Source organism: Lepisma saccharinum, chromosome 4 (assembly GCF_977018435.1).
Source record: "Lepisma saccharinum chromosome 4, izLepSacc3.1, whole genome shotgun sequence".
Lineage (NCBI taxonomy): Eukaryota > Metazoa > Arthropoda > Insecta > Zygentoma > Lepismatidae > Lepisma > Lepisma saccharinum.
Window position 1 is genome coordinate 58,722,637 of NC_139232.1, and position 22,102 is coordinate 58,744,738.

The 22,102-nt window shown below is 37.3% G+C and overlaps 1 protein-coding gene across 3 annotated transcripts in view; it reads left to right on the top strand.

The window, feature by feature from the left end:
• LOC145986484 (integrin beta-PS-like) overlaps nucleotides 1-22,102 on the top strand; it is a 79,960-nt gene that overhangs the window by 57,172 nt on the left and 686 nt on the right. For all 3 annotated transcript variants that reach the window (XM_083120546.1, XM_083120547.1, XM_083120548.1), the window contains 6 exons: nucleotides 1,369-1,500; nucleotides 2,004-2,234; nucleotides 3,857-4,141; nucleotides 6,095-6,221; nucleotides 10,073-10,219; nucleotides 21,046-21,185. In XM_083120546.1, the coding sequence (XP_082976672.1) occupies nucleotides 1,369-1,500; nucleotides 2,004-2,234; nucleotides 3,857-4,141; nucleotides 6,095-6,221; nucleotides 10,073-10,219; nucleotides 21,046-21,185 (1,062 nt within the window). The remainder of the gene's footprint in view (nucleotides 1-1,368; nucleotides 1,501-2,003; nucleotides 2,235-3,856; nucleotides 4,142-6,094; nucleotides 6,222-10,072; nucleotides 10,220-21,045; nucleotides 21,186-22,102) is intronic.

Sequence of the window (22,102 nt, forward strand, 5' to 3'; positions counted from 1 at the left end):
ATGATTGAAAAATAAAAAAGCAGGCTCAACCAGGACTCAAACCTAGATCTCTGCCATATATTATGCTCTACTCAACCTGTCTGCACCTGATTTTACAGTGTTTTCTCAATTTTCATGCAGTTAAAACAGAAAAATAAGTTCAACTACAGCTGGCTCAATAGCTCAGATGGTAGAACAATGGCATGGTATAGAGTCACTCGGGGGAATATGCCCAACTTTTTTTTTGGCAGTTTATAGCTTCACTAAATGAAGGAGTGTTGCAATGAAAAGGATGTCAAATGAAAGCTACATGTTTTTGTTATTGTTACCTATACGTTTTATTACTGTAGTTTTATAGCAAAATAACTATAGAAAAATAAACAGACAAATGCCAATTTGGGCAAATCACCCCGTGTTCAGGGTAAAATGCCACACAAGCATAGCATTGCTAACAACATTTATTTTGAATTTACCATAACCTCTTTTACTGTTTACATTTGTGAGAAATTGCATTGCACTTTGGACACATGGACATGAATTTGGTACATATTTCATGCATCCACATACTACAACGAATACACTGGATCCAGTCACATTGTGGTCCTTTCTTCACATAATAATGCCCATGGGCATATTGTACTTAATTTCTGTGGGCATATCACCCCACAGCTACAAGCAGAAAATTGAATAACTGGGTTGGCAACTCTGAGCACCATGCGGCTGTTTCACTTTGCAGATGTGTTTCCCTGACTCTTGATCTTTACACCAAATATAATTCAGTTTCTTTCTCTCTTGGGAATATTATTACACACTGTTAATACAGCAACTTCCAAAAAATTATTACCTCAAAAATTGTCTTCTTACCTCATGAAATTAACCCTGAATGGCTTCAGATTCTTCTTACAAGCTCCAAACCTGCTACCTCGTCTCACCACAGAGGACGCTTTTAAACAAGAGTCACAGAATTGTCATAACATTAACGTTGCACGAGATACAAGGGGGTGGGAATTTAACCCCGATGGGCATATTCCCCCGAGTGACTCTACCATGATCTACACACAAATGAAGTAATATTTTTTTATATTATAATACCTATTGTTACAGACCCTTCAATTCCAAATGTGTGGATATAGGATCGTTTCTCCAACATGTATTTTAAATGTGGTATGGAATGATGAATCTGAGAAGACTATATTATCCAAACAGACATGATTAGACTTATAGATTAACACATGCAGTGTTTCACCAAATCCCAGTGCAAACTAGAAGCTGGTGTAATGAATTAGCTTTTTTTATTATTTATATAGGTATTATTGTATATATTCATACCCTTAACTGATTTGTTTGCATAATAATGAATTTGTCTAATTTGAAAATAATGAATTTTAGGTCAAAAGCTGTCCTCGTAGTAAGAGAGACCGGAAGCAAACCTTCAGAATTTATCCCGTTGGTATCAATGAATCTCTCCTAGTTGATTTGGAGATGTTGTGTGACTGCGATTGTGAACGGCAGGGAGACAAGGTACTAATTTAAAGTGCCGATAGTTTCATTGCATTCTTTTAATTAATATGTAAGGATATAACATATTTCATATGCATTAATTTTCCAAATGCATTTAAAATCTATATTGATCACATTCTTTTCTCCATTAGAATTTGTTGTATACTTTTAAGGATTTATTAGTAACTGCACGGAAGGAGATTCATTCTGAGGGCAGAAAGCATGACTCATTTTCTATAAGAGTAAGCAAGTTTCAAAGTAGCACTTAGACATAATCTAATTCAAGAATGTTTTGCTGTTATTTGAAATCAGTGGTTGATCCACCCACCCCTAATAACCTCACATTTTCCTTAACATTCCCTAAAATTCTTCCCAAAAGGCCCAATTTATTATTTTTTGGCACTATATTTACTTTTCCACCACCAAATAAAAACAGACTTAGTCACTCTCTTCTCCCCAGCTGAAAAATTCTGGAAAATTGCCTATTGGAAATCATACCACCATTAATTCTCTTTTATTTCCAGTATTATGAAGAGAATTCAGAAAGGTGCAATAGAAAGGGAACATACAAGTGTGGTATATGTGAGTGCAACAAGCTGAACTTTGGACGAAAGTGTGAGTGTGACAGTGAGACACAAAACGAGAAAGATCTCACAGCTGTATGTCGACAAGTCAATGATACAGTTGACTGCTCTGGCAGGGGAACCTGCAACTGCGGAGTCTGCGAATGTGATATTCGTGACAGCCCTGAAGAGGTAGGTGGCATTTTCAAGCATTTAAGAAAATGTTCAACTATTGTAGATTCAGATGTGAGCTAATAGTGTTACCATATGGATGTAGTAAATATGCATCAACGTTAATCTTCTCAGACAAAATATTTTCTATTTTCTAAAATTTAAATTTATATAAACATTCACTGTGTACTACCGTATTTATGCATGTATAATGCGCACCCTGGTTTTCGATGGGTAAAAGTTACAAATAATTATATCGCGTATATAATGCACAGTAAAATCCAGTTTCAAAAAATGGCTTCCTTAGTTGTGGGTCGTAAAGCTGTTGCTATGTGGACCAAGAGGAGAATATCCTCTTGTGTAAACAATAAACCTCCCAACCCATGCCACCTCCCCCTTCTCCCACCACTGTGTTTAGCATCCCAAAGCTTTCACTCTTTAAACACCTTACTTATTCTGTAATAGTAGAAAGTGAGATCAAAATTACATTATGGATTTGCAGTGCTCAGGAGGTTATTTTCTATTATTTCTTGTCCTACAAATACTGCTGATATGCATCCCATGTGAAGGAAGGTGCATGCTTGAATTCCGCCAGCGTTGCACAGCTTTTCTTGGTGTTGCAGAACATTACATTACAAACATGGACGTCTGCAGGATTTTTTTTCAGGGAGGGGCAAGGATGGTTTTTTTCCAGGCGGGGCTAACATGGCATATTTTCCCCAATAATAGTGTTCATCCCTCAAAAAACATTGCTAAAATTTGAATTTATCATGTTCGTGCAATAAGTAACACACATTATTGTGGCTGAAATATGTGTGAAATATGTAATTTTTGGTTGACTCGTTTTCCAGGGGGGCCACGGCCCCCCTTGCCCCCCTTCCGGACGCCCATGATTACAAAGTAAAAAATCGTTTGAAATGGCCTTCAAACTTTTATACATGGATTTGCTCATTCCTTCTTTACTTCTACAAGAACTTCAAAATATATACTTTTTCCGTGACTAATGTAACATTTATATGAGGACCATTCAGGACCTTCAGTTAACAGCAAAAAATTTCTTCCATTAAGGAATTTACACACTCCATATGTATATTATTATTTGGCCAGTAATACATTTTAAGTATTGTTTTCTTTTTCCTTATGTTTTCTTTCATCCAAAGCACCACAGAAATCAGAACATTCCTTCATTTTGTGATGAACTTATTTCAACAGCATTTCACATTAGTGTCGTTATCTTGAATGGAATACTGTTGCCATATTCAGAAACTGCATGATTTAAGCTTTACAACGATATATAATATGATAGGGTTCCATAAACATATAAAATCAATGCAAGTGTCCCAAAATCATGGAATGACCCTGTACGGTGTCATGTTGCCTGTCTGAATTATTCCGTGCATAATACGCACCACAGTTTTTGGGAATAAAAATTTTGGAAAAAAGTGTGCATTATACATGAGTAAATACGTGTATTTGAATTTCTGGAAATTATCATTCTTCATACAATATTTGGATTATATTAAACCATCCTTATCAGATACGTCATTACCTGTAGTTAAAGTATGGTGCAATTCAATGATGATTAATACAACTTCTGTACGAGCTGAAGTGTAAACAATAGTTATCTTCAATTTTTTTTTCAGAAAATTGAAGGACCTTATTGCGAATGTGACAATTTTTCATGTGACCGTTTCAACGGTCAATTGTGCTCAGGGCCAGACCATGGCACATGCATTTGTGGCAACTGCAAGTGCAATGAAGGGTGGGAAAAAAATGCATGTCAATGCAGAAATGCCACTGACACATGTGTTGCTCCAGGAGATGATGACATACTGTGTTCAGGAAATGGAGAGTGTGAATGTGGAGTATGCAAATGTTCTGAGAAACACGGGAGCCAATATTCAGGAAGATATTGCGAGAAATGTCCAGTAAGTGTAGTTATTTGACTTCCTGCTTAGGAATAATTTTATGTGGAAGCAACTTAGGTTTGACTACCTGCTAAAGTAATGCAGAAATGCATATTGTTATTGTTTTTAATATTGTGAGTTTGTACTGCAATAAGTTACTCTACGTGGGAAAATATGTTTAAAATATAATGAATACCTATATAAAAAGATCCTTTTTATTTTTAAAAAAAAGGTAAAATATGCACTTGGTTTTCATAATTTTCCCAAAAATTACCAAGACCTGTGCTTTTTAATTACTTACTAATTTAGTCATTTGAATGATTATTTACTTTATTTCTTGGAAGAGAAAAATATTTCAAACACACAAAAATATTATCATGCAGCACCAAGAAACTTTTGTAATATGAAGAGGACATCAAAATGAAAAAGTTTCATTAAGACCTCATTTTGATGCTTAAAGAATATAGGCCGCTCCTATAAGTTTGAGGGGATATTGCAAAGTTTTAATTATCATCATGAACACAATAAGATAGAACGTTAAATGTGGTGTGTTGAACTTAAGCCTTTTCCAAGTAGTTGCCCTGTCGAGCCACATATTTCTGCCAGTGTTTCTTGACCTTCAGCAACCCATCATCATAAAAGTTCCATGATTGCCTCGAGAACCACTGTTTCACTTCCATAATGACATCATCTATGTTGTCAAATCACCGACCCCGAATTGGCTTCTTCATCTCAGGGAAGAGAAAGGAGTCACTTGGTGCAAGATCAGGCAAATAGGGGGATGGGGTAATATTTTGTAAACACACATGTCAGCTTCCACAGCAGATGCCAGGGTGGAATGTGTGGGTGCATTGTTGACTAGGAGATGAATGACTTTGCTGATCATACTATGGGTTTTTTTCTTTCACTGTATCTCGCAATTTCCCATTAGAAGGAAATCAGTTAAGATTATGGCACAACAGTCCCAAAAAGTGGACAACATGACAACAGATTTCTACACTTTAGCATATTTGGGAGTTGGAGTGAGAAAAATGTTTCCACTCCTTGATCATTTCATTGGTCTGCGATTCATACAGGTAGACTCAGAATTCATCTATAGTTATGAGGCTTGCAAAGACTTCTTCTACTCCAACATAATCAGTATCTGTTCTGACACTTTAAACATGTACAGTTGCTTATGCATAATTTTCCACACACTCCCATAACTAAGACCAACTTCATTCAAGTTCACTTCAATGGTTATTTGATTGTCTCCTGGATTGAGTCTCACCTGTGAGGAACATGTATTTTGTTCCCTTTCCACCTCACAACAGTGTCATATGATGGATTTTCATCACTATAAATAGCCAATTTCGTCATTAATTTGGCAGGTGCTGTACTCTTCAAATGGAGGGACTTGATAACACTGCAGGCTTCAAATTTGTTCATCATGCTGGTTACTGACATCTGAGTTTGAGTTGTTCTTTTAAATCCACTTTATGCACAGATAGGCTAATCAGGACTGGACTTACAGTTTAAAGTGGTATTCGAACCACTGTGCAAGATGCCTCCACCAGGTATCAAACCCAGGAACCCTTCATTAGGTTAATGACATCTACCAGCTCCAATAACAAAACCAGTTGACATAAGTAGCTGTCATTTACAGCATCATGCACAAAAGGATCAATGATATGCCAATCAAATTACATCTCAATAGCTAGCTCACTAATTAAAACATTAGGACCCCTCCTCTTACATCAAGGTCCATTCCTTACTGTTGTTGTTTTAATTATATAATCTGAGCTCAGGGTTTGAATTCAGCATACTCCACTTGTGGCGAGTGTGTATGTAGGGCTTGTAGTGTTGTAGTGTGACTATTTTGAAGGCTTGTAGTGTTGAAATAAGGTATAAGAGTAAAAAAGCGAAAATATATTGTCATTCTGTGGCAACACCCTCTTTATATACGTATGGTGCAAATATATATTTTTTTCTCAGACATGCCCTGGCAGATGTGATGAACTTAGAGGATGCGTTCAATGTCAAGTCTTCAAAACAGGCAATTTAACAGACGAAGAATGCAACACCTGCGAGTTTTTACCAATTGAAGTCCAAACGTTACAAGGTAATTTGATTTTCAATAATAAACAACTGCATGCTTCTAATAAATGCTTATTTCGGGTATGTATGTTGATGTCAATTCGTTTCTATATTATGAGCATTTTGGGACATTACCTGTATGCTTCTACCATCATACTTCCTACAAAGAAGAAAGTATTTGTTACATTCAGTTTATTTAACCTTAAAACAGCATTAGCATAACTTGAATGAGGCTGCACTATGTTGACATATATAAAGTTTCTTGTGCCCTCACGTAGAAAATGAATGATTTGATTACAGAATTTTAAATTGCTGAATAGATACGTTGGTGTACTTTAAAAATCTTGTGTGAGAAAGTGTGGAACAACATAAAACATAAAAGATTGATTGATTGATTTAGTTTATTGTACTTTGCGTTTTGTGCCTCTTGGCTAATTTGCGAAGATGGGTACGAGTGATAAAATGATGAAATTGATGAATGGACATTCACAAACAACCAAGCCTGAGCGGGATTCGAACCCGGGACCCTTGGCATCACAGCACGATGTGTTAATCACTTTCTTTTCTTTTTTTTTTAAAGGAAATACCCCCTACATGGAGGTATCCCCCACCATTCACACTTTTTCTCACTTTTACACTTTTCAATTGTTACAGTTTCTCAGTTTCTTATCATCTGGACAAACACAAATACCCATGCCTTACCCAGGATTCAAACCCAGGACCCTTGGTATCACAGCACGATGTGCTAACCACTCGGCCACAGGGTCTGGCATAAACATAAAAGAAAGAACCAAATTGAAAACTGAGGAAATTCAAAGAAGCAGCCTTCATAGCAATGTCCAAAAATTCTATAAGTCATTCCAATGTAAAATTCAAGCAAATATGGCCCCTGTCCTGAGAAAATAGAAATAGTATGTAGCATAAGTGGAGCAAAAATTAACACAGAATTTCGGGGGATGTCGTGAAAGTGCACCAGATTTATTAAAATCACAGGTCTACCATAGGTTTGATCCAAACCACCAGCAAAAATAAAGCTGTTCACCTGAAGATGGGAGAAGATAAGCTCTCTAGAAATGTAGTGTTAAAATAAGTACAGTAAAAAGCACTAGACAATGGATAATGTTCAATTAACATTGCATGTTAATCACTAGATTTGTCTGAAAATACACTGCTGGTTAGGACCACTATGGATGATGGAGAGGAAGGAATGGAGGGTGTATTCGATTTTCTTGAGGTCAAGGTTGTAAAGTGACCAATAAATACGAGTTGGTATCAGGTTCTTTAGTACAGATGAAAAAGGTAGTTCTGTTGATTTATTTTTTTAAACAGGTTTGAAAGATAACCATGTTTTACTAAGACTTTTTTCAGTCATAGGTTGCAGTGTTCCTAAGATGTGAAGGATGATTTAAGGCATAGTTCTACTATATGGGTGGGCAATGGAAAATATTAGGCTATTGTCTTTGTATGGTAGGGGTGGAAAGTGGAGAAGTGGAGCTATTGAAGATGGTTAGGGGCTTTGTATATATGTAATGGAAAATAACAGTTGAATGTGTACTATGTTTGTACAATGTTGAATATATATTTTTTTTAGGTAGATGAAGATGTTGCTTTTTCTCAGGCCTGTACTCAGGATTTATTTACCAACGTGGTGGGGGATCCAAAAATATTGATTGATTTGGTTTATTTTACTTCACTTTTCTGCCATTTTTGGCTAATCACAAAGATGACGATGTTGTGACGATATGATGAAATTGCTGAAGGAACACTCACAAAGAACACCCATGCCCAGACCAGGATTCGAACCTGGGACCATTTGATTTGTTGAATTAGGTTATTTTACATTGCTTTTCTACCACTCCTGGCTAATTGCAATGATGTTGGAGAATTCGATGTAACCACCAATGCTAAAGGCATACAGCTTGGTGCTTATTGTTTACATTCAATTCTCAGAAGTATTTGAATAGAGCTGTATTTTGCAATGTGGCCGCGGTGGCTCAGTCGGTAATGTGCCTGACTACCATGCTAAAGGTCCCAGGTTCGATTCCCGGCCGGTTCAAATCCGGGAACTTTTCTAATGATGGAAGCGGCCCCGGCGCCCACCCAGCATTGAATAACATGGGTACCTGGGGGAAACCCTGGGGGGGTAAAGGCGGTCAGGGGCGTGATGCTGATCACATCACCCCCACTCACGACCGGATCAAGAAAGTGTGGGGCGTTACCCCCACACCCCCTATACGCCTTCATGGCATGGTGCTATGCACAGGGGAACACTTTACCTTTTTTTTACCTGTATTTTGCAAGTTACCAATGTTTTCAAATTGTAATTGCTCTGCATATGGTTGGGAAGTCACTCACGGAGATTTTCCAGACCCTAAAAATCCCGAAGATGAGCAAAAGATTTGTGTATCAGACAATCCAGAGATTCACTGATACTGGTAGCATGAAAGATCGCCCAAGAGTTGGTCGACTTCACACCGTATGAACAGTGGCGGCTGTTAAAGCAGTGATGGCTCGCATCTGCCGAAATCTCATCCGGAAGCAAGTGATAATGGCACAGGAGCTGAACATTTCACAACAATAATTGTTCAGGGTACTTAATGAAGACCTGGGAATTAGAGCTGACCGGTGGAGTACTGGAAATTTCCTGATGACACAAGTGAAGAAGCAGAGGGAACTGAAATCGAGATGGCTCCTGCAGCGGTACGTTGCCAATGGGCATTGCAGGATTCTCTTCACTGACAAGAAATTGTTCACCACTGAATAAAGTTTTAACCGCCAAAATGAAAGGGTGTATGCTTCAAACTCTAGAGAAGTTTGTGAGAGAGTTCCCAAAAATCAGAGATGCCACCAGCCCTCCTCAGTCATGGTTTGGTGGGGGGTGAGCTATGAGAGTTCTACCAGGCCTCATTTTTTAGAAAAGGGCTTAAAAGCCATGCGAAAGTGTATGTGGAAAGTGTCCTGGACCCTCTCGTGACACTGTTGAACCAAACAATGTTTCACAATGAATCCTGGATGTTCAAGAAATATTCTGCCCCAGCTCATAAGGCAAGGATGACACGACGGTGACTGGAGACCAGTGTACTCGATTTCATCTCCACTTTTGATTGGCCATCTCATAGCCATGATCTCAGTACCTTGGGCTACAAACTCTGCCCAGAGCTAGAGGGGACTGTCTGCAAGACAAGGCACCCTATAATTGAAAGTTAAAAGCGCTCCTTGATAGCAGCAGGGGCAGACTTTACCATCAAGACCATGCATGCTGTAATAGATGCCTGGCCAGGGAGACTTCGAGCCTGTGTGAGGGCGAAAATTGTACATTTTGAAAACAATTTTGTGTGTAATATATGTAAGTGTAACATACTAACAGAACATTTAAAAATATGAAACCATATTCAATTTATTCACAAAATAGTGTGTAACAGTATTTATGGTCAGACTAGGTATTTATAAATTAAATGATATGTAATAATAATGAGTCTTATAATGAACATTTCTGAATGAGAGTTACTGAAAAATTGCGACATTTTTGCATCACGACTGCAGTTTTAAAAAGTCAGGACAGGAATTAAAAAAGAATTGACTTACCAACTAAATCGGGACATATAGTAGTATCACTTGAATATTGCAGACTGCAGATTTCCTCCTCACAAAAAACCCATTTATTTGTGCAAATTGTGAAAAATCCTCAACTTTATTTTCATAGCTTTCTATAGTTTTGCATTATTTCATAGTTGGAGAGGGTGGCCATAACCCCCTTGAGTATGTGCCTGCTTCTGTTTTAAGATTTTCTTGTAAATATTGCTTGGTAAATTAGTTTCAGATTAGCAATGGTACACATACATTTGTTCTAATTCTCATTTAATTGCACAATTACAGCTGATGAAGGCAAGGATGAAAGCTTGTGTGCATTCCATGATGAAGAAAATTGTAGGTTTGCTTACATTTATGCATACAGTGAAACTGGGGAGCTGATTGTACGAGCACAAAAGGGGAGAGAATGTCCATCTGAAGTTCCTTTCATGGGTAAGTTGATTGTACTGGATAATATAAGTTATGTTGCTACCAAAAATTACCTAAAACTATAAACTTACTTGATGCAGTGTACCATTTACAGTTGCAAGAAAAGGTTCTACAGTCATGTTCCAGGTATTAAGATCAGAATTTCCAGGGAGATTTGAAACAAATTTCATACAGGTAGAAGGTTGTTAATATTTTAAATTTATATTGTTTTCTGTGCTTTATGTATTATACGAACGACGTTCCGAAAGTAAGTCTCATCATTTGTTTCACAGGAAAGCTTTATTACAAACAGAAGAATACAATGTCATAACAAAATACAATATTTTTTCACATAGTCGCCACCGATGTTGATACATTTGTTGTTACATGAAATCAATTTCAAGAAACTCTCCTGGTAAAAATCGGTGCCCAGCGAATTTAAGGAAGTTCTTCATAGCCTGTTGCACCTCTTCGTTGCTTACGAAGTGACGCAGGAAAAAAGTAGACGCCTGATGGGGCAAAATCGGGGCTGTAGGCTGGGTGATTCAATCTCTCCCATCCCAGACACGAATGTGTTCTGCAGTGACCCATGCTGTGTGGGGTCATACATTATCGTCCCAGAACAAAACCTGAACAGGAAGTCATTGCCCTCAGGCTAGTACCATGTCAAGTGTTCACCCCTGAGCACAAGACTGCAAGAATGACAAAAGCCCACGACAGCACGCACTTCCATTTGTGACCACGTTTCTGCCATACTGGTTTCCACTCGAATGAGCTTGGGCACATCGGTCTGCTGCTTATCTCTATTCTTTGGCACTCTGTGCAAGCGCCATCGCTCCTCTGCTCCCATCGTGAATTCAGGAAAGATTGTCTTTTGTTATGGCAATGTGTTTCTGCACTTTGTAATACAGCTTCCCTGTGAAAAAAAATGACGAAACTTACTTTCGGAATGTCCCTCGTATAATGAAAGTGTTTAGGTGGTTTATGATACATCTTGATTACAAATAAACAATATAAACATCAACACCTGAACATTCCAGAATATGCAACATTGCACCACGAGAAACCGCTACTTGATACGACATGTTCGGAAGCATCCTTCCCGGTCCAAGAACACTACCTACATAAGGACAAGTAAAGTATGACAAGTGGGAACATGCTAAAGACAGATTGACACAGGAACAGCAACCTAACGCTGATATTGCAGCATGCATAAATGAAACTTTACAGGGGTCAAATTAACCCCTTTCGCTGTTCTAGGGGTATAAGAGTAAATTTCACAGAAAGAAATTATATTTTGTAGATTTCAATATACCATCTTAAAAACGACAAAGAATTATGAAAAGTCACAAAATATCGAGGAAAAGATAAGAAAAAGGTAGAGCACAGAGTTAGGTGGTAGAGCAACCTGAGGCTGAACTTCGCTCTTTAACAAATAAAAAGACTTTTTCTATTCTATATTTAAAACACAATTTAGAATCAATCCTCAATCCCATATCGGCTTGTATTACTTCTTCCGCAATAACCACGAGGATGAGGTTATAATATTTAAGCCCCTAGGTCATCCTTTACTTTGGGTCCTGCAGACATTATTATTAGTATTGAAACGATCTGTAGTATCTTTTTAATTATTATGGACAACGAACTTAAACTTCCAGTCATTCAACCATCACATTTCAATCAGGAAATATTCAGAAACATCACAGGAATGCAGTGTCAGACAGCACTGAAGCTCTTCCTGGTCATCAGCGGTATAAACAGGCAGGCGTGATAATGTTTGCATGAGCACGTGAACACTCATGTAAATGTTTTAAATTACGTACATATTAAATGCGCACACATACACACACACACACACACACACACACACACACATATATTTTTTCGAAAAAAAAACTTCTTTGATGTTCGAATATATACACATAATTTACTCGGAGTCGACGTCTTTCACATCTGATAACTTTTTTAGAGAGTTGGTAACACTGACTCCCACTGTGTTCCACAGATTGCGTTGAACACAATTGCTGTGCGTGTCGCATCAGATGGACAGCTAAGGGACTGTTGGCCATTATACCACGAAAATGTTCACTGGGCTGTGCGAACATATGGTGCTGGGATCTCTGATTCAAGCGGCAATACTTCTTGCATTCAGCACCAGAGTGCAGCATATACAAGGCATGTCTAGGGGGACTCGAGACAGTCTGAGCTACATAGTTGCAAACTTTAGTGAGAAATCGCTAAACCTGGTGGATTTTAAATTCCAGTGGGTGCTAAAGTTCACGGAATAGTGACGAGCGACTTTTCTTTAGAAACTAGTCTGCAGGAGTTACATATCTTTCAAGGTTTATATGATTTGCGCATGTGCATCTAAGGGCCATTCAGACTATGCAACTTTTTTTAGTAATCGACGTTTTTAATGCAAACAACAAAAAAAGAACTCTCACCAACTTAAATTGCAAAGGAAAGTGCGGACTATATTTACATCAATTGAATGTACTCAGAATAGTATGGAGTCCTAGGCCTAAATAGCTGTTACCGAAAACAGTTATCAATTGTTGTTAGTAAATTATTTTTACTATTCTCTACGTTATTAGAATATGCTTATTGTAAAAGAACAAAATATAACTTTCAGAATACTAGAGATGCATTTTTGCTACACATAATATTTTCTTCTTTGAAGTTAGAAAATTAAAACGAAGTGTGCATAAAATTATCTAATTTGAAAGTAAGTAATTTTTCAATCTACATATAAAAACACAAACATTGAAATTTAATTTATTGGTTGGAATAAACCTGACGTAAGTTGTTCTTTACAGTTGTTCTTTACAGCACTTTTTAAAAATATATTTTGAATTTTTCACCTGTAAATTTGATTAAGCAACTTTTAGTGCATGTTGAAGATTTAGCAACTTCTGCGTTTCAATTGTTGGCAACACTGTTGCTTCTGAGAACTTCAAGGGGACATGTTATTTTTGGAAAGGTCAAGTTCCGTTCATTTTGCGGGGCAATAAAAAAGCCTATGCTCTTTGGCGGGAACCAGCAAAACGCTGTTAGAGTGGTGTCGACTTTTGAGAGCGCGATATCTATTGGCAAGCGGTTGGGTGAATTTATGTACATTGGCATTTAGTCGTGCGCACGCACGTGCGTGTGTGTAGTGTAGTGTTGTGTTTTGTATACTATTGAAAGAAACTTCATTTTCGCGAATGAGCGAAGCAGAACGATCGGAAGTAAAAAGGATGGGCCTCACCAGACAAACATCTGCATTGTACAGCCGAGTTATTGTGGGCGGGGCGAGGGCATTCTGTATAATACCCAAATATCTTACATACACAAAATATTTTTTTCTGGACTGGATGCGTCCTCCCCACTGTCCCGCTAACGATGCACATGCTTCCAACACTGAATGAATGTCGGTGGTTAACATATGGTCGGTGTAACAGAAAGTAGATTGCGAAGTATGGTAGTCTTGCATTGTACATACCTGAGATTGCATGTTATACTAATTAGTTTGCACTAGCCAATTAGTAAAATTGTAAATTGCATAATCAAAAGAGTGTTAATTGAATGAAAAATCTTGTATTACTTCAAATATTGTGTGATTTTTGTGGGAAATAGTTGAAAATAAGTTGAACTGTTATTCTTACTTTTTCAATTGAATATGAAGTTACAAGGGGAGAGGAGTAAATCTCCAATCAGTATAAAAATTTTATTTTGAACACCCGTATGTGAACCGCACGTGACGCCACTGTAAACAGGTAAGCGGACGAAATCCAGGAAGAGGCTACAGTCCTGACTGTGCATTTGTTTAGTAAATTGAATTGGAATAAATGTCTGGGAGGCAGAGAGTTCGGGGTTAGTTCTAATTGAGTTATTGAGGAGCAAGTTACGATTGAATAGAGAGAGAGGAGGAGGTTCTAAGGAGTGTGTGTTAACGCTAGTCGCAAGTCAGATTCTACGTCACAAGGATAATCTCTCCCAGCAGATCTTCAGTTGTAGTACAGAGACAGGTATATCCTTACATTACCCATGCTGATCCAGTCTTTAGGTGTGTGAAACTCAAGTGTCATGTGTTGCCATTCAAGTGTGTAAATTTAGTACCTCTAGTGCCTTACCACCAAGCTCACCACGAGCAGAGAGTGCTTTACCATCAAGGATGAATGATGATTAGTGAGCTACATTCCCAAAAGATCCCCCCATACCTGAGGGTATGAGACGTGGTGGAGGTGCGGGGCAACGATTAACAGTATTAACAGTTTTGTTGTTATGGTACTTTACTTTCACTAATTGCATGCCCTGTATTACTAACTCTTGTATACTTTAAAATTTAGGAACATCTGATTAAAAATTATTCACTAAACTTTGGTAACACTTATCTAAAACGGTTCCCTTCTGGCTTTCATGGCAGCAAATTGATAATTGAGAGACTCCAAGTTAATTTTTGCAAGACACCAGCATTTGCTGCAAAAGATGTCATCTTCTATCTGACACTGAATTTCTCAGGACACTTTGAATTCTTTTTAAAACAATGAACAACCGCTCTTCACTGACATTTGATGGTAATATACAAAAATTCTCAGATCAATGTCAAGATTTAGGAATAGCACTGTTAACCCTTCAAGCCGAGAGTTAAATACAAATAAGCCGCTGCGAGAGGCGGTAATTTTAAATCAGCGAAACAGCAATTTTCGCATTATGTCACAAAATTGAACATATCTTAAAAACCATTTGCTCAATTACAATGAAATTTTCAAGACTTGTAAACGAAACTTCACACTACTTAAAAATGTATAAATAATGACATTTATACTATAGTAACAAAAATAATAATAAAAATAAAAATTTACATGTTGCGCTTACAAAGTACTACTTCTGTCTTGTGTTCTTGTTAGTTTAGAAGTCCAACATTGTGTGGTACAGTTTAAAACATGCTTTGAAACACAGTCCTACTTCACAATCTGAACACCAATAATAATAAATAACCTTCACCGTCACTTTCCTCTAAAAACGCAAAAAATTTCGTCCGTTTCGATGCCCTTTACCGGCTCGTGCGACGCCATTTCTCAGCTGTTTTTTTAATAAAGTGATGCAATCGCACATAATTTCATGTAATTGGAAGGAAAACCAACAGATGGCAGCACTTTGCAGTCTACTCTTGAGTTACATGCGTTTTCATTCATGTGGGAAAACAAGAGATGACAGAATATGCCTCATTACGTCACTACTACAGGGGACGTATACGTGTACGTCGAACCGCCTCTAGAAGCACTATGAGGGTCCGTACACGTGTACATCGAACCGGCTTGAGGGGTTAAATAGTTGATGTAAGAAGCTATTTAACACTAGAACGGCAGGACAGGTTAAAATGACTCCCACTGTCACTGTTTCTTTAATAACTATCCCATTTTTCTTATTCTTTCATCAAAATTATGTGACTTTTCATAATTCTTAGTCCTTTTTAAGATGGTTTTGTTTTGAGTTGGTGTTTTAAGTCCACTTTATGCACAGAAAGGCTAATTGGAACTGGACCTACAGTTTAATGTGGGATCCGAACCACTATGTGCCTCTACTGGGTATCAAACCTGTTTTAAGATGGTATATTAAAATCTACAAAATACAGGCTGATTCAGAATTCCTATTACACACTTCTAGGGGTTGTAGAGGGAACTTAGTAGATCAAGTTTTGATAATAAACCCATGTCCGGAAACGTACAATTTTGATACTACACAGATGACAAGATCACATAATTTCACATCTCCTGCTCTACCTGAGTCACTCCAAGAGCTGCTCGATGTGGCGACCCTGAAGTTCATTGCAAACAGTGTACCTCTGAAGGATGTTTGCATACACACACTAAAAAATACCTGGTGTGTGCTGAATCATGTTTGCTGCAGCCAGAACTCGTGCAACCAGGTCTTCCTCCGACACTACAGGAGTCTCAAAAACAAGACTCTCCACGTAGCCCCATACGAAAAAGTCAAGAGGAGTTAGATCCGGTGATCTTGGTGGCCAAGCAGTTGGTCCACCATGGCCTATCCACCTGTCCCTGTTTGTTGAGATGTTGTCGGACGACATGGGAAAAGTGTGCTGGTGTGCCATCATGTTGGATCCACATGTGCTGTGTAAACAGACTGTAAACAGAGGACGTTGGAAGCAACACACATGAAATCAGGTGACTGAAAACGTTGCCCTCCGTCAATGTGGGTTGCCTACCGTGAAGTGGGAGATGTGAAATTATGTGATCTTGTCATCTGTGTAGTACCAAAACGGTACATTTCCGGACATGGGTTCCTTATCAAAATTGCTAAGTCTCCTCTACAACCCCTAGAAATGTGTAATAGGAATTCTGAATCACCATGTATAATTTATTTCTGTGAAATTTACTGTTATACCCTTAGAACAGCGGGAGGGGTCAGTTTGACCTCTATAAAGTTTCATTTATGCATACTGCAATATCAGCGTTAGGTTGCTGTGCCTGTGTCAACCTATCTTTAACATGTTCCCACTTGTCACACTTTACATGTCATCATGTAGGTAGTGTTCTTGGACCGGGAAGGATACCTCTGAACATGTCATATCAAGTAGCAGTTTCTCGTGGTGAAATGTTGCGTATTCTGGAGTGTCCAGGTGTTGATGTTTATAATTTTTATTTGTAATCAAAATGTATCATAAACCACCTAAACACTTTCATTATAATACATAAAGCACAGAAAATGATATGAATTAAAAATATGTTCTCATTCTAAAATAATTAGAATTCGAAATGCATTTCTTATGAGGGGTCAAAATGACTCCTTTCCACTGTTCTAGGGGGTATCAGATATTTTTCCATTCTAGTGTTAAACACTAGAAACTCCTTCCTTCTTTCATGAAATAAGCATGTAAATGGATTTTACATGTTTGTTTTTGCTATTATCACATTAAGGAATTTTAATGGTCTTTGCCCCTTCTGCACCTTCAGTGTCTCATTTTTGTGCAGTCCCCCTGGACTTGTTGCCCCTAGGCTATAGTTTAGGAGAAGCCTAGTGGACCCTTCGACAATAACTTATCACTAACACAAGAAAAATAAAATAATAAAAAGCTTTTCAAAATCAAGGAAAGAAAATATTCCTCTCATATTTATAAAAAAAACACAGAAACAGCAAGTTGCACATGCCAGGAAACTTCTCCACAGTGTTTGTTCTGTTTCCTCTTCTATCATTAACAGGATTTGTGAGCTGACCTCCAGGATCACACTGGACATGAGACAGAGGCAGGTCATCGGGAATTGCGGCGATGACCAAGCAAAATAATGAAAATTTTGCATTTTATATATTTTAGAGAAGCAGTAAAAATAATAAGTCAGAATACTTGCATATTTGTGCAAAATGAGCCAAGCAACAGCATGAAACAGCTTGAAATACGCAAGAGATTCGCTAATCTTAGCGCATCAAAATGAGGCCCCAGTACTACCCTCCCGCCAAGTTTCCTATTGAAGGCAATGGTGTTCGTCGGCCCAGCTCATCACAGAATGGTGCGAATCTCTCTGGTCTCTGCCGGTGCCGAGAACAGCCAAATGCTTCCGAACAGACAGACAGGTCTAACGACCTGTACTTTCCCCTACTTTTGAAGGTCTGGGTCATAACAGGCCCTTTTTTCAACCCCATCCTCATGTTTACAGCCATGGGAGGGTTTGTCTGGACTCATCAAGATTCTTCCGAGTGTCCAGTGGCATGCTCAAGGAGGGGTGGTGAGGATTATAATTCTCCTTAAGCTCATTATTCTTTGAAATAAAAGAAGAAAGAAAAGGCAGGAAAAGATGGCAAAATGAGGACTTCAGGAATGACTACTAAAAAGTACACATAACCCCATCCCCCTTCCTCTTCAAAAATCCTGAGCACACCACTCGAATGTCTGCTACTTCGACTTGTAAAGAGTAAAGGAACATAGAACGATATGAATATGCTTTTCATTATCTAAACAACAATTGACGGTGAACCATAAAGGTTCTTCTTACCTTTAAATGCGACAATTAAGGTTTTTTCACTTCAGTTTCCATCATATTTAATAATTCTCATTGTATCAGATAGAATTATGTGTCTTTTGTAGTCGTAAGGTCTGTGGTATGATCTTTTACATTGAATTGGCAGTGACCTTGGCGTTTATCGCAGAGAAATATTGTGCCCCCCCCCCCCTCTCCACTGAAAGATCAACCCTGACGTTTGGCAAATCTTGCGATGACTACGTAAAAATGTCACGCTTTGCCACTGACGTGAGTGTTCTTTGTGAGTACCCCTTCATCAATTCATTATACCATTACTCATCCTCACCGTCACCATTAGCCACAAGTGGAAGAAAAGTGATGCTAAATAACAAATATCAAATCAAGGAACTCTGGTGATGCAATGTTGTCAATCAGACCCATACCCAGGATTTTTTTAGGGAGGTGCCAGATCGGAATATGTATACATGTATATATTGTTAAGCTTTAGATTTTATTTAATTCTTGCTTGCTATTAATAGTGATAATGAACAAAATATTTCATTTCATATTTTTGTTGATCTTGCATTATCTTTATTTTTATATATTGATATAAGGACCATTTCCAGGATTTTTAGGGGAGAATGGTACGAAGAGAAGATCATAAATGCTTTGAGGTTGATTGAGTTAGGGATATTTTGCATTGCTTTTCTGCCTAGTTTGTTCAATCACGACAATGAGGATGAGAATGATATGAAATTGATGAAGGAACACACTCACAAAGAACACATTTGCCCAAGCTGGGATACAAAACGGAACCACTGGCATCATAGTGTGCTGTGCTAACCACTCTGCCACTGTGGTCGACGAAATGTTTTTGGAGTATTAGATGTGACCACCAATTCTATGGTCTGGAGCTAAACATACAATTGTACAACTGAGTTCCAACATTATGGTCCAAAGTAATGGAGAAAAAAATTCATCTCACCATACAACACCCCCCCCCTCCCTTCCCTTCCCACAATCAGCCACACAGTCACTTACAGATACAAAGACTGTCACATGGCGTACAGTTCGATGCTTTTTGTTTACATCAAATTTCCATAAGTACTTGAATAGTACAGTGTTTTCAAATTTACTTTATTTTTCTTGTACCAGCGCAGCACTACTGAAGAGCCATGATAGCTTTATGTTTAGAAAATAATATATTTATAAATTGTTATCTATTAGCAATGATTTTTAAAATAAAGAACCTGTCTAAATGTGAGTAAATAAAAAAAAGAGACATTTTCACAACACAAAAAAGTCGGGACAGGAAATAAAGAGAATGGACTTACCTGAGTAAATCTGGTAGCCTTGCATCAATGGTAATCATCAAAGTAAATGTACTCAATATTGTGGACTGCAGACTTCTGAAGTGGACCTCTCTCCACAATACACCCATTCATTTATGTGAGGACGAAATTGAAATTCTTTCAAAAATCTGAAAAATTGTCAAATGTATTTTCATAGGATTTTATAGGTTAACATTATAATATTTCATAGTTCGAAGGAGGAGGGGGTGGTCATGGGGACCTGTTGTTACATGATTTCAGAAATGATGCAATCTTGCTCACTATTTCAATAAACCTTAGCTAAAAATGAATTAAAAAGAGAAATGTTCCCAGTATTATCGCATGAGAATCTGAGGAATGGAACTCCAAAAATGTGGTTTTCAGTTTAGTTTAAATAAACGCCTCGGAAGAGCTCTATTTCCAAATACATCGACATATCTCCACTTCTAGTCCTTAGCAGTAAGGTGGAGCCACGAATCTCCAATTCAGTGACTCTTTTTAATAGTCACACATATTCCTAAGAATATTATTTCCCCCCATCAAGTAAATTTGTTAAAATGGGAGTTACGACCCTCTGCTTCTCAACATGTTATGTTTAGTAAGTTCCACCTGTCAGATCAATACCAAAAGGTTAAATCAAAATTAGGTAGAAACTTTACTTACCAGATAGACTTCTTATCTGTTATAGAAATGAGCCACTGAATGTATTCTGTAAGAATAAAAAATAAAATGAATGAGTTACGTTGTAGCTATGCCAAGCATAAAAGAGCTGAGACTTACACTTAGGTTCCCTTTTTATATATTCTTATCATACATACTTTCACAATGTTAATTGGGGTATATGTTGCAGGAATAAAATACCATAACAAACTTCCCACACACATCAAACAAATTACTGAAACTCACAAGAAACTGAAAGCAATTAAACAGTATTTAACAGATATACCTCTATATAATCTCAATGAATTTCAGTAGTTAAACTGGATTAGTAAATTGAAGCATTTAAATTCTTTTGATATTGTATGTCTCCTATATTTGGATTTTCTCTTTTACAAGTTTAGTATGTGACACTTATAACTGTTTATGTTTAACCCATATGATTTATTTGTATTTTTGTGTTTGCATTTTGTTCTTTTCATTGTAATCCTACTCCATTTGTAATATTTAGTATTGTATGACGTTTTCCACACCCATGGATATGGGTCTACGGAAATAAAGAATTTATTATTATTATAAATTATTGTCTGCTAAACAATTCGCCCATATTTGTTATGTTAAATGGTTCAAGAAACATATCGTAATGAGTATCTGTAGCCCACGTTTAAAACACCTGGCTATTTCTTTTTTTACAAGTGTTTAAAACATTTTTAAAATTAAATAGTATATGGATGAAACAGTTTTGTTCTGCACTTAACATACTGTACATAGTTGTTAATGAAATACTTGGTTCATTAACCTTTAACTATAATTATAATTAAGATGGAAGTGTTTTAAAGGTTTGGAGAAGGAAAATCTGCAAAAAACTGAATTATAAGATAATTAATGTATCTATCTTCAGAAATCATATTTGGAGTCAGTGGTGCCATTGTTGCAATTGGAGCCTTAATTTTGTTGGCGTGGAAGATTCTAACCATCATCCATGATCGACGGGAGTTTGTCAAGTTTGAGAAGGAGGCAGAGAAGGTCAAGTGGGATGCTGTAAGTGATTACTTCATTCTTGTCAATGCCTCTTTATTACGTTCTTAGTACGCTACATAATATTTTAATTCAAATTACAATTACAAATAATAATTTACATGATTGAAGGGTGTTTTTGCTATCTGGCATACCTAATAATCAATTTTGAGGCACAAGGTATACTCTTTTTGAAGAACACTGAAATGTTCAGTCTCCTTCTTCTTACTTTGTAGGTATGTTTGTAGCCTTGTATTTAACTGAAGTGAGTGACATGATGATGACATAATAGATGAACAAACAAAATTAAAACCAAAATAAATTGCCTCGATTTTCGAACACCTCCACTAACAACCAAATTATGCAAGCAAGACTATAGCTGGCCAGCAGTACAATGTGTATTACCTGTATTCGACCAGTTAATCCAGGGTATTATTTGTAGTTAACCTGGTGAAAATATCTAGTATGTTTCTTGTTCTTTCTTTATGCTCAAGTTTAAGTTGTGGAAGGGCTGAATGCATAGATGCCGATTTCTTCCTATATTTGGAGGGACCCAAAGCTAAGCAAAGCATAAATATAAATTTCTTTCCCTTTGCAGCAGTGGGGGAGGGGTCAGTAGCAGGGACATAAGAATAAACACACTTGAGGAAAACCTTTGAAAAATTATAATTACAGTTAACTAGCTCTGAAAACACAAACATACATCATGATACATCAAACTTTAATATCTTAAAAAAAACTATATTTTGATTATATAATTATAGAACAACTCATATGTAACTTTAATTGAGAATTTTATTACCAAATTATTTTATAATACTTATTCTCACTATCCTTTATTGTATCATACATGCATGGATATTTAACCAAACATTGGTTACGCATTGTAAAATACATATATAACATTGCAATTTTCAGCCACAGCCATGGGCGTCCGCAGG